We start from the raw sequence: 14,269 nt of genomic DNA, 5'->3' as shown, positions 1-14,269 counted from the left end.
TTTGTGCAAAGAGACGGTGTCTGTGTGTTCACAGGGACAGGATTTTAAAAGCATGCTACAAAGGGCTGACTGTGGCAACACCAGCTGCCATTTTACAGGCTCCATTTCACAAGGCAGTTTACACCAGGAAAATATAGTGCTGGAACTGGTCGTTGTACAGTTTGTGCATGTCAGATATGCATACATTTTAGCTAGTAAATTTTAGACAAATTCAGGGCTTCTAGCCATGGTGGAGGCTATGCTCTGCCTCCAGTGTTAGAGGCCACATGCTTCTGAATACCAGTTGCTGGAAACTTCAGGAATGGAGTGTTCTTGTCCTCAGGTCCTGCTTGCAGGTTTCCCACAGGCATCCGGTCACCCACAGAGAGAACAGGATGCTGGACCAGAAGGGACATTGGCCTGGCCCAGCAGGCTCTTCTTATGGCAATAGTGAAAACATGGTCTTCTATATTTACTTTAAGAATTTGCTCCCTTGTGCCACTCATGAAGGTATCAAGGTATGAAAACCATCCCTATGTTGGGCAGGTTGCTGCTGCAATTCTGGAGCCAGATCTATGCTCACTTCTTATGGAAAGCAGAAATCCACTGAGCAGTGTAAGAAAACAGAGAGTCAATCTCTTCCAGCATTCTCATGCACATCGTGTCCAGCCAAATGCCATGTCAGTCTCATAAGCAAAGGATAGCATAATAGTCCTTCTAGCCATGGTGGGATAAATAGTCAACAAATAGATGAATACAGTCCATGCCATGTTTGCTCTAAGCATTCAGTGACTAGGACACTGCTTTCCAGTGAGCTTGGAATCAGACTTGAGTATGCAGAGTAATGGGGCCTTTTCTTATGGATTAAGTAGTTAAACAGAACAATAAATCTCTTGAATTACCATAATTTTCTTGCACGTTCCACACTTCTGCTTCATCTAAAATGCAAGTATGAGAAGCTGTGCATCAGGGAAGCAGAGATGAGGATGGCCCTACCATGCTATCATTTCTGCTGGTAAACAAACCACAATTGATGCTCTTGGTTCTCAGATTGCTCCAGGCAGGGATCGAGCACTGGCAGAATGCAAGCACAGTACACTATGGGAGGGCTTATCCACACTTACCTTTCCTCCGCTCTTTTCAGGCATGGTCCATGCTTTAAATCTTCATGTCCAAGCGCCCTTTCTCCCCACCCTTCTGGAGCTTTCCCCATGAAAACCTGCTCTTTAAAGCTCAATCAGAGCAAACAGCAATATGCCCAAACCCCAAACTGATGTTTGTTCCCACTGAATGCTAAACTGTGGGTGAGGGGAACTTGTGCCTGGAAAGAGCAGGGCAAAAGGTAAGTGTGGATAAGCCCTGACTCAAGTCTGCATCTGATTGCATCAGAAGTTGCCATCACATTAAATGCAGACAGCATTTCTCAGTTACGCCAGCCCTGTACAAACCATCTTGGACCAACCAGGTAGATGAGTGTCTGAGCTGGAATGATCAGCCTCATTTATTTCTATAGATCAGGAACTGTCTGGGTTATTGACTCCCTCCCAGAAACCTTTTTCTAAGCCTTGACTCCAACTCCCCACCCAACCCATTGCTGCGCTTTCAGCTCACCTGCCGGCCAACACGGTTGTTGTGCAGTCTCATGCGAGAGTGGATGTCTCGGTAGGTCTCCCGGGAATCTAAGAAGTCCTTGGAAAATTTCTCCCCATAGTCCACATCGGGGCTGCAGCCCCCCCACTCCCAGGAGTCTTGCAGGCCTGGGGCCTCAGCTGGCATGTGTTCCAAGTGCACTCCATGCATCATCCCCTTGCCTCGGTTCATGGCCTCCAGCTGGAGACGGTGCAGCTTGAGGCGGAAAGCTTCCTCATCCCCACGGCGCTTCTGGTCACAGCCACATGCCTGCAGCTTGCCCAGGGAGCATGCATTGGAGACAGCATGTACCACCCCTGCGGCTGCAATGGCATAGGCAAAAGCACTCTCCCGGAAACCTGCAAGAAAGAGCACATTTCAGTTAGTCACCATTGCAATGCTCACCACCCACATGAGATCTTCCATTGCACTTGCACAGTACAGTTGTGTGAAGGCTTAACGGCTTGCCCATGAGCTTATTCCAGGGATGGCGAAACCTGAAAGGGATGGCACTTCAGATTTTGCTTGGCTACATCTCCCTTCATCCCACGCTGGCTGGGGTTTGTGGGAGTTGGAGTCTAACAACACCTGGAATGTGATAGATTCCCCAGTCCTTGTTGTGGCCCCCTTCCCCCTGCTGTCAGTCACACATAGCAGGGATTCCAACAGGCATGGCCTTTTCAAGTCACAGCAAAAATCACAGCACTTTACACCTTTGGCAATCCTATCCCCTCAAGTAACAGAGGTTTCAGGCAAGAGATTTTGGAGATAGGTGAAGGGTTAACCGGCCCCTCTTCAGCGCCACAGCCCTACCCTTTATCCAGCCCCACTCCCCAGCAGCTGCTTTTAACCAAGAAAAAGGCATTTGGAGACCTGATCATAGATCTTCCATATCACACTGTCTTTTGGCCCATAGGAAAACAACAAACTATGTTCCTTGATAAAGATGAGGCGGCAGTTCTGATCCCAGCCCCTCAGGATGACAGATAAGGGACTGGTGTCCTTTTATTTCAGACAGCTGCTCAGCTTCAAAGCTTAAGCACTGCCTGATTGTTCATCCCCTTGTCTGATGGCCTAAGGCCTGTGAATGCTATCTTGTCAAACAGTCCCTGTCGCCTCCATGGGTGATTAGCTCCTAGACCTCTATATGTGCACATTGGGAGAGGAGTGTTCTTTGGCGCCTGTACCACAACTCTTGCTTCACATCACATTAGGCCACGCTTGTGAAATAGGTGAGTAGAGTTCACCTCCAGATGATTAAGGAAGAATGAGTTTGCAAACTGGAATAAATTTATTCCCCCAACCCCCAAGCCCACTTCACTTGTGTGATCAAGTGAGCTATTAAAATTTGTTCTGCCAGGGGCCAGGCTGGTGACTTTATAGACAGAGTCTGTACTAGGCAGCATGAGGACTATGGGAGAAGGAGATACAGGGAAAACAGGATCTTGCCTGTGTATTCTTGGCTGACACGCTGATCTGAACATGGGGGTACAGGTGAGTCAGATCTGAACACAAGCTGTAGCTCCACACTTTCACTGTCCAAATCTGTAGCAATTTCTTGCTCTTGTCACCGGCTTCAGTCTCTGTTGAATGATGCACAATTCCTACAATGCTGAGGTTACTGGACAATAGTGCTGAGTTATGACTACCCCATGGGTGTTAATGCTCTGGGGTGTACTGAGCCTCAGTCTCCACAACACAGTCCTCTTCCCTCTGCTACAAGAGGTCCTTCACTGACCACCTGACCCAGATAGACAGAAACAGAAACATGGAGCAGTTACTGCTTTCCTCTCCTCTGCCAGGATTCAAGGAGGCAAAAGGCAAAACCTTGCAGCTTTGGCCTTAAGACCTCTTTGGCAGCCATGGTAGTTGCTGCCTTACATTTTCCAGAATGGAGTTCCATCCAACATTCTGGGCTTTGAGCCTGGAAAGCCCTAGAGACCACCATGCCAGGGTCAGAAGATCCTACTAAGGCCCACTGTGTCAATGGACAAGGCAAAGAGCTTCCTGTTTAAACCAACATTTGAAAACTAGGTGCAGAGTACGTTGACCACTGGTCTGCTATCTGGGCAATCCATATTTTAAAGCTGGTTCTAAATGTGTTTTGTTGTATTTTTAACTATTGTTTTTGACCACTTCGTATTTTATAACAACTTGGGAGAAAGGTAAAATATATATTAAATAAACAGGCAGACTAGACCTATGCTTACTTATTACCTTACTTATTATAAATTATTTCCCCTGTACACAATGGACCTCACTCCTAAGTTAAAAGAGTGCACAGGGGTGCAGTGTTAAGGTAGTTGTCCTTTAGTCTCCTGTGCTCTGGTGTCATACTATTGCTTAGATCTCAAGCTGCTGCCAGAGGCCAAACTTTGGGGCCAGGAGTTGTACTAGCTGACCTTGGAGATCCATTCAAACCCTCCAGTTACGAGCAATTTGAATGGGAAGGTGAGGATGGGAACTCTTAGGCACCATAGAGTCTCTCACCATTGCAAAGCTTGCCAGCTATAATTAGAGCACGTTTCTGGCTTTGGCTTTGTTTATACTCTCTGAGATGCGCTGGAGTCACGCAAGCTCCCACAGCACAAGCTGCAGGCGGCAATCCCCATAGCCCAGCATTGTTTCACTGTGCAGAGGGGAATTTCCAGAACTGAGTTTATCAATGAGAGAAGACAAACTCTGCTCAAAAGTCTGCTGCCAGGGAAGGTTTCATATTACAAGCAGTAACACACATGAACACACACACACCCCGTGACAAAATATCCTATGCACGAAGGATTAAGTATGTGTGTTTTATGAAGTATGCAAGTACCCATCAGATAGATAAGATTTGTGATTAAGTGTGTTTATGAGGAGTTGGTGGCTTTTATTTAGGACAATAGAACCAGCCAATAAGCTGATTGCTATCTGGCCTAGTAAATCAGGCTAACCAGCTTCCTAACAATCCAGTATGTTGTTTTGGCTTAGACAGGCATTAATGAGAAGCCTTGGAATTTTAATTTGCACACATTTAGCTCTATCCATATATGCAAGTGAGCAATGACAACTCATCTGCCAGGAGAGGTAGCAATCCTATAAACACCCCAGTTTTCTTAGCAAGATTCAGTGGAACCAGCCAAGAGGATTACATAGGCCCCAATGACACCTGTTTGTTTAATGCAGGCTCCCCAACATTTTGGGAAGTCGGAGATGCATTTGGAAATCTAAGAAATCAAAATGGGCAACACAAAATACCCACGTCACAGAAGAGAAACTGGCAATGCTTAGAAACACCCCCCCAAAAAAAAAACCCCAAACAAAACACCTATACCCCACCAAAACAGGCAACATCTTGCCAGCAAACAGCAATCATGCACCCTCTCACCAAACCTCCCAAAGTAAATATTAAAAAATCACTCAGTTAAAAAACAAGAAGAGCAGAAAGCTGTGGCAGGTTCTGAGAGATGTGCCTGAGGGTACTGTGGCACCTACAGACACTACATTAAGGGCCCCAGGTTTAATGTGTCAAAGGGGATTTTTCTGTCTGAAGCCTCTGCTCCCAACTTTTCTCCCAGGTGGGCAACTGTGATTGCTAGTGTGGTATCATGACAGCCTCAAAGGCTAAGGAACCAATAGTGTTACCAAGGCAGCGCTGGGACTAAGCACCACCACTGAACCAGGGGTATCCTAGAATAAGATTCCAGGGATTCTGGGACCAAGAAGACAGAGATCGCTTAACTGGGAACTCCTGAGATTGGACCAGAGACTGCATCATTGCCTAGGACCAGCATACTTACCTCCCAGGGGCTTCATACTATGCACAGCGTTTGTGGGGAAACACAGGCAGCATGTCTGGCATGATCTCCCGTAGGGGCAGCAAAATGCAAGCCTCCAGGCCAAGAGCTGACCCTTTAAGGCCACCCACTTTTCAAGGCTGGGGTGGAACCCAGCATGGGGTTCCCCAACTGCCAAGGCATGAAAGGATTCATTACCGTCTCACACACTGTTGAAACATGTTGCTCACTAGGAGCTCTCCTTGGTGCTGCTTTCCAACCTCCCTGCCCCCCTGCCCCCCTGGACTCTTCTTCATGACCTGATTAGGACACCAAAGAAGAAACAACCCAGAGGCCAGAAGTGAGACCAGGTAGCTTCCTCACTGAGCATTTAGTTTCAAATTGCCATGCATTGTTCACTCACATTCTGGAATCCTCTCATGTTTTCCCTAGTGCTGCTTCTGTCTTTTTTTTTTTTTCCTTACTGCAGAAGGTCAGATACTTTTGAAAGCAGAAGAGAAGGCAAAATATCTACCAATGTATATGCTCTTGCCACTACTCTTCTGCCTGTTTTTTGAGGCAGTATCTGATTATCAGGATGGTGAACCTATCACAGTTCAGCACACATTCACTATAACCTTTGTAGCAGGTACCATTTTATAACACCGTTCTAGTGCTAAGACAACTTTCTGACTAATCCAGAACAAAGACCACCCTGCTTCAATTTTCATCATGGCTATCTCAATTAGAATTCCCAAACCTATGCAGGTAAGCTCCACTGGGTTTGTTGGAGTTACTCACAAGGAAGTATACAGAGGTGATGTTTATTTTTTCAGTAGTAAAACAGACCAGTGCAGTTTTTGGGTTTTTTGGAAAGCGAGTGAAAGTAATTGCTTTCTCATTTTGCTAGATATACACATGGCAACAGCCTACCAACAAGTTATTAGACAACGTGGGGGGAGGGGGGGTGGCAAGTTCCTTCCCAAGTCAAACAACCAAGCGAAAAGTGAGTAAGTAATGACATTTAGTTGTAGCAAATAAAATACTGCTCTTTTTAATTGCTTTAGAACTATATAGAAAAGGGGAGAAACACTATAAAAAGCCAGGAATTGTAAGAAGGAACTGAAGTAGGACAGAAGACTGTGGCAACTTGGGGAGATATTGGGAGGCTACCAAAAATGAGGTTGGGGCCACCTATGGCTTAAAATGAAAGAGTGCTATAGCACTAGAACTCTAATTTAGAAAACAGAGGGCGAGAACCCTTTCTGGTCACCACCATTTCAGCAACATGCTTTCTTTCTTAGAAACTGCAAAACAATCCATAACATACATTTTTTTTTTGACATTTCATGAATAGCAATGAGCAATCATGCTTAAATGAATGAACTGCTAGCATTCAATAAATTGATTTTATTTTAAAGCATGGCTCACAACTTGTTTTCTAAGTGACCACTCAGCAAATTTGACCTTCCTTTCCCCCATTATGGCAGCTATGCCCACTGGTATTGATGGAACATAGCAGAATACATACACAAGAAAAACCTGTCTGGAAGCAGCCCTCATTTTGCATCCAAATATTCCTAGCTCCCACCATCATGCTCCCTTCCTCCCTCTCTCCCTCTCCCTCTCTCTCTCTCTTTCTCTCTCTCTAGGGTTTCTCTATCTCTGTTCCCAGCTACAGCTTCCTAAATTTCTGGGCTTCAGTTTATGTACAAACTTTCTAATTTCAGCATTCACTGTCCTGCCTATTCCACCATCCTTGAGCTGTGAATTATTTTCCTTTCCTTTTGATTGAATTATCTGAACTAGGCATGTGACACAGTTCTCTACTGAAGCTATGCAGGTCTGGTCCTGTAAGCTGCCTGGATGGGAAACTTTCTCTGAACCATATGCAAGTCTTTCCCAAGAGCTCTGGAAGGAGGAAATAAATATTTACTATCAACAGTAGGCTAGGACCTCTTAGTCCCAGAAGCCCAAACACAACATTGTTATTTATTTATTTAACTATTAAACCAGGATTTTCATCCCATCCAAGAAAAGGGAGTGCAGAGAGCAAGTGCTGTAGTTGTGGGATGATAGGTGCTCAGTATGTTGTTCAAAGGCTGCCACAGACAGTATTGCACAAACGATGATCAAAGAGGCCATGGGGTGGTTTGAACAAAAAACAAAAGGGAATATCAAAGTAAATGTGGAAGGGGGGAGGTTTTGCATTCTCTCAGCAAAGGCAAAGTGAAAACCACCTATGTCGAAACTGAGGAAGTTAACTGAAGGGTAGTGATCTTTATTAGCTTCTTCGGGAATACTTATTGCAATGCATACAGAATTGTTGTTGTTTTACGTGTGACACATTCTGCTATTATTATTACTGAACATTGATACGCAATGATTATTGCAATGATTATTTGTTACTAAACAAACCCTATAAAAGTTATCTCACGAACAAAATTATACACTGGGAGAATTGTGATCAGGTCACAGTAGTTTTACAGTGACCGCCAGGAGAGGGTGTGATTAGTTTCAGGGCTACAGTCCTAGATACAGTCAGCAGCAAACAACCCTAAAAACAACACTTTTGGACAGGACAATAGTCAAGGCCAGAATTAAAAGGAAGGAGTGTTATTCCTTTCACAACAGCTACCCTACATCGTAGCTCAGTGGGCAAGAAGCCTGCATGAAAAGGTCCTCTAGAACGAGAGGTCAAGTCCCACAGTGGTCCCAAATGTTGCACATATGATGTACACAAATCTGTACACAGTACACTTCTGTTGGTTTCAGTGTGAAAGATACAGGCATTTTGGAAGGGAAAGGAACAGCGGGCAAAGAGACAGGGAAGAATGAACACATCAGCAGCAACTCACAGTAAAGAGACAGTACCTTGAAGAGGCTGTAAATTCAGTGGGAAAGAGTAAAACAATGGGAAACAGAAGTGGGTGAGTTTGTCCCTCATGCTTCTAAAATGGAAACGTAGTGACTACAAGCCACTAAAGTCCATCTTTGGGCAACCTGTTGGCAACAATAAGTTTAGATGGGAAAAGGAGACAAAACGTTCAGGTGGAGCTGCAGCACAGGACATACTGTCTCCCTCTGCTGCATGCCCCATCCTAAAGATGTCTGAAATGCAGAATTGCTGAGAAGTGCAGCTTACCTATCAGCTGACCAACAGGAAACAGAGACAGGCAGTTGAAACAGTCATCGCTTTTATTGAGCAGCATCAACAGTGAAGGGAGTTCTGACAACATCTCATAAACATGGGTTCTTTTATTTGCGCAGGACCTCCATGCCTCTTGAGGACTAGATGGCTGGCAGGCAGCCCAGCAGGCAGCCCCCACCACTAAACTTCCACACTGGGTACATCTGCCACCTGCTACAATCCTGTATGCAGCCCACTTCCAAGAGACAGGAAGTCCGGGGTGAAAAAAATGATGGAAACCCCACACTGGAACAGCCAATTCCCTACAGGTCACTGCTGATACAGGCCTTGCTTGTGGTCTACACGGCATGTTGGCATTGGTTGCAGAAACATCTTTGCCTCTGGGAGTGTAGAAGGACCATCTCCACAGAGGTGGAGATAGTATCTAAGAAGGAGCAACAGCTGCCAAGAAGCAATTCCTGTGACTGGGTGTCCATGTGCAGCTGGCACATTAAAGTTGCTACCTATCCAGTCCCACTTCCCACTCTCCCATCAGCAGTTCCCCCTGATGTCACCTCTTGGGAAAAATAATGCAATCACTGAGACAATAGTCATCTATTCTGTACAGGAAGCTGCCGTGGAGCTCTGTCTCTGGTTAAAGTTTGTTCTGCTTCGTGTATCCCCAAGTCGGCTCCTACAAAAAAAGAAGTGTCATTAGTGTTTGGGTGGAGGGGAGGGGTCAGTGTTCACTAAACGTGGTTGTGTTCCCTATAGCCTTTCTCAGGACATTGCAGGAACTGATCTACAGAGAGAAGAGGGTTGTGGTCTGCAAAAACTCCCTGGCCTGCAGAGTGCATTATTGCCCTGTGTGGGAGACACAGCCACAACCTTTCGGAGCAAGAGTGGGCTGTTAAGCCAGCACACTTTGAGCCACATTGCAAAGGGAGAATTTGTGCTCCTGGGTGCTTTTGAGTGTTCAGGACTTCTTGGGCTGCTCAAGGGAGAGGGGTATATAGGACATTCAGGAGCCATACTCTGAAGCGTAGGCGCCACTTTCCTGACCAAGGTCTTGTCTTGCTTACCTTGCTCTGTTCCTGCAGCCCCGAATGCAGCCTGGGTTTAACAGTTCATCTCTGCAGCAGGAGGACCTGTAACGTTCTGAGGGAGGACAAGTGTCATCATTTGCTCTTTTCATATTTGTCGTTGCTTTGGCTGTTTGTGCAAAAGTGCTCCCCTTAAGAACACAAGAAGCACCTGCTGGATCATGCCAATGGCGCATCTAGTCAAGCATCCTGTACTCCCAGTACTTAACCAAATGCCTGTGGAAAATCTCCACCAAGTTCTCACTTGGGTAACTGCAACCTTCTAGACATGGGGGCAGACTGATGTAGCCCCATGCTACAACATCACATACATGCCATGCAGCTTAATATACAATTCCTTTACGTGTATACTCCTGTGCATGATTTGCTCCCGAATGAATCACAATCCTATCCTCCAGTACATTTTTGCAGGGTGGGCATATAGAGCATAAGTGTCATTACAACATGGTGGAACCAACTTTTGAGGGAGCTCAGAACCAGGTCTCAGCTTCACATATCTTCTCATGCCTGTTTGGCCCAATGTTTGCTCCTTACACCTGCATTTTGTATTGCAAGTGCAAAATGGCATAACTGCATAGGCATAGCACTGTCATCTGCCAGCACAGCAGAATTTAGACCACACTGCACATGTCTCTTTCATAGAATACAGCAGGCCACCTGCCACCATCCCGTTTCCAACAGATCCTCACTTTGCAATGGGCTGTAAAGGAGCTTCACCAACATGAACAGCCTGCTAGGAGAGGCTGTTTTTGCAAGTGTCTTTTGTCTGCTAAATATGTAGGTAAGGAAATTCATACTGTGAACATCTTGTTGAAACAACGTACAACAATTACAAGAGAATATAATACTGCTGGAAGTTCCCACAGAGCTACAAAAATGCAGAGGAAAAACTACACACCCATAGCTGCATAAATCCTGCAAAATAATGAGATGTTGCTATATGATAAAGTTTTGAGCACGCAAAGGTAAATCTGATTTTCTGTTCCTCTACAACTAATTGCTAAAACGTCTCTCCAATGGAGTTCCTCTTGGTATACAGCATCTGAACTGACTGCAGTGTGCCCTAGTAACAGAGGGCTCCTCAGTTAGTTCCACGGTTCCTCCGGCAATGTCAAAACTTGGATGATTTCCTGCCCAGGGTGCAGGGAGAGTCTGCCATGTCCCAAGTGCTGCTGCCTACTGCTTCCCCCTTCCCAACTCCTCCAAAGGCTATGCAGCCAGCCAGTTGAAACATGCCTCCCTTTCCCTCTCCTCTGCCCCATCTCCCTCGTTCCCTGATTAAACTGCAGGTGAACCCGCCAGGGACTGGCAACACGCCAGACCTTGAGCTCTCTGCTGCAGATCTTAACTTGCCTCCCTCCATCTTCCAAAGCAGCCCCTGAGACCTTGATCGCTCTAGCTGCAGAGGGCTGTGCTAGGGAGGTAAGAGACAGCCTCCTCTTTGCAGGACTTCCTAGGTGGAATTCAATGTTGCTTTCCAATTTTTCCATTTGGAAAAGCGTTCCCCTCTCCTCCCTCAGCCTGCCCTTTCTCCAAGCCAATTTCAGGGGCATTGGGGGCATGCAGGGGGAGGGGAGAGTCCCATTATGCAAGCTGATGCAGCTGCTTAGGTGAATCCCAACCACTGTTATCTATACAGTGGTACCTTGGGTTAAGAACTTAATTCATTCTGGAGGTCCGTTCTTAACCTGAAACTGCTCTTAACCTGAGGTACCACTTTAGCCAATGGGGCCTCCTGCTGCAGCCACGCCACCACCACACAATTTCTGTTCTCATCCTGAAGCAAAGTTCTTAACCCGAGGTACTATTTCTGGATTAGTGGAGTCTGTAACCGAAGTGTCTGTAACCTGAAGTGTCTGTAACCTGAGGTTCCACTGTATATGCCTAAACACTGCCAATGGTCAATTTCTTTCGCATCATAACAAACTTGAGATATATGTAGGTCATAATCAACCCATTTTACAGATAAGGCTTTGAGGGTGAGAACCAGTGAATTCTGGATCCATGGCTAGGCAGAAGTTTTAACATTATAAGACTGCAAAAGAGTTCAGGGGAGAACAGCCTAACAATGAGAATCAAGGACAAGCCCTGTGCTGAAACATATTTTGGGAGCCCCTCAGCTCAGCCTAATGGCACTCTTTTTGACCTGGCAGTTTTAACAAAGATGGACACAGACAAATGACACCCCCCCTCCTGACACAAAGGTGGGTTTGCATGTGAAAATGAGGTGCTAACAAGATATATACAAGTGGATTGTGCATATTCTATGGTTCCATTGTCTTGTGTGAAGATACATTTGTGAGTAAGTGTGACTCACTTGCACATCCTTTTACACTTGCTTCCATGCCACACAGGAAAGGTCTCATAAGCACACATCGCATGTTTCAAACTCTTCCATTCTACCCTGCTTCTATCCTTGTGCCTCCCAGAAGCATTGTGATTGTCAGTGCACTGGCTTTATCACCAACTTCCACAGCTACACTGGGCTTGGAAAGATAGCCACTGCTCCTAAGTTGTGTGGTAACAGCCACCATGTCCTGATTTTCAGAGAATTTTGAGGGAGCCTAATCCCATTTGCAGGCAGCTGGTGGGTGCTTTGGGAAGATTCAAATTTTAGGATGTTGCAGAGAAGGCCTTGTTTGGCTGGGATCCTGCTCTGTAGAGAGTAATGTAACATTTAAACTGGCACTGGCAAGAGCCCAAGGAATCAAGGAACTATTAAACAGATTCTCTGGACAGGATTTAATAGCAGTAATGTTTTAAGTACCTTAATCAGATAGAAGTATAGCTGGGAGCTGGAAATTGTTAGTTTCTTATGAGAAAAGGTAGAAATGTTAAGAGGAGGAGAATTAATCATAAGCTCCCCCAGGCTGGGGAAAAGGAAGAAAGCAATAGGAGGATTATTCATCTCTTCATGGGCTTCCTAAAAACAAACATTATACAGTTGAATAACTGACAAATCTAAGGTAGATAGGGAGAAAGAGAGCAGAATATTTTGACTGATCTTCCTGTCCTACTCCCACATACGAGGGAATCCATTCTTTCACTATCCCGACTAAGCTTCTGTCAAACTCATGTCCAGCTAATGATCTTCAACATCATGCTGGAGAACATGCCAAGTGATGTGCACCAAAAGACATAGAACTTGAGGGACCCTCTAGACTGGTGGTTTTCTGCAACATACCATTGGCACAATAACAGTACATTAGTGGCAGATTCATCTCTTTCTTTCTTTTTGGAGATCACTCGTAGCTTAGTAAGATTGTCTTTCATGAAAACAGTCTTAACAGTGAGCCCGTGACTGTGGAGGCCAATTCTGGATCCACACGTCCTTCCACCATTGAGACATAGGTTTCCATGTGGGAGTTGATCACGGTGAGGGTTTGCCAAAAGTGCCTTCCTCTTAGCTCGTTTCTCCTTTTCGCCCTGAGTTCATGTTTCTTCAAACTCCACGACACCTTTGGTAAAGGCTGTTCTCCAATTGAAGCGCAGAGTGTTTGAGGACCAGGACATTCACAGGGAAACCAAAATGCTTGTTTAGAAAGCGATTGTACTACAAACTTTACTGTACACTTGCGAAACATGGACCACTTATAAATACCATCTCCAACTCCTCAAAAGATTCCATCAACGGTGTCTCCCAAAAATTGTACACATCACTTGGGAAGACAGGCGAACTAATGTCAGTGTACTGAAAGAAGCAAAGATCACCAGTGTCAAAGCAATGATTCTTCAACGTTAACTTTGTTGGTAGATTCACACTGGCTTGTTCACACACCATTCGGCTTTATTAGTTGTTCTGAGATGCTTCCCCAATGCCTTCTGAGGCAGTCACCTCACCTTGCCTCATGGGTGGACCAGCCCTGCAGATGCTTCATTTAGCACCCCCACCCCCTTTGGGGGTTATCGAAGGAAGGAGAAAGAGAGAGAGAGAGAGAGACTTCTGTCCAGAAGTAGTATGCATAATGACAGGTTGAATTAAGAAATGCTTGGCATAAATAGAAGTTGAGGAATCCAGGAAGCAATGCATTAAGAATGGGGGGGGGGATCCATATTTCCATGATGTGCAGTATGCAGTGTATCAGCTTCTATTGTGATTTCTCTGCAACAGTTTACCAGGGAGAAATAATAATCAAGATGCACCCTTATTTTATTGGCTCTGGCAAGACACAAGCATTTATATCAAGCATCTTTGTTCCCACACTACAAAACTGCTTCACATCTACCTTCTACCAAGTCTTCAGAAGGTCTTGTTACCAGAACTTGAGCACCCATTCAGTTCAGTCCACCTAGCTGAGCCAGGGTTGGAAGGAGATGGGTTTTCTGCAGCCAGTTCTTCAGCCTTGAGAGACTGATGGGGCTTTCTCTCTCTCTCCCTCTCTCCCTCCCTCCCTCTCTCTCACTTGGTTGGAAAAGATGATGAGGCGTAAAAGATCAGGGACTGGTATGGGGAGGAATGGAGTGATCTACAAATTATTTAAAGTGAGGAGCACGCATGGCTGAGCTGATGGCAGCGGATGTGGGAAGAGGCATGAAAGATTCAAGGGATCTGTCACTTTAGGTTACCAAGAACCATCCTCGTAAGCAACAGAAATTCCCAGGTGAGACGCAGCGAGACACAATTCACCCTCACCCTTACAAGCAGCATTAATGCAGGTGACAAGGGACTCGTG

General features: G+C 45.6%; 1 protein-coding gene across 1 annotated transcript in view; it reads right to left on the bottom strand.

Annotated features, from left to right (window-relative positions):
* Nucleotides 1–14,269, bottom strand: part of WNT10A (Wnt family member 10A) — a 47,190-nt gene that overhangs the window by 17,100 nt on the left and 15,821 nt on the right. Inside the window, exon 3 of the mRNA XM_053401725.1 lies at nt 1,591–1,967. Coding sequence (XP_053257700.1) covers nt 1,591–1,967 — 377 coding nt within the window. The remainder of the gene's footprint in view (nt 1–1,590; nt 1,968–14,269) is intronic.

This window comes from Podarcis raffonei, chromosome 1, assembly GCF_027172205.1.
Source record: "Podarcis raffonei isolate rPodRaf1 chromosome 1, rPodRaf1.pri, whole genome shotgun sequence".
In the NCBI taxonomy this organism is placed as follows: domain Eukaryota; kingdom Metazoa; phylum Chordata; class Lepidosauria; order Squamata; family Lacertidae; genus Podarcis; species Podarcis raffonei.
Note: the sequence above shows the minus strand (reverse complement) of the source record. Positions and strands in the feature narration are given on the sequence as shown.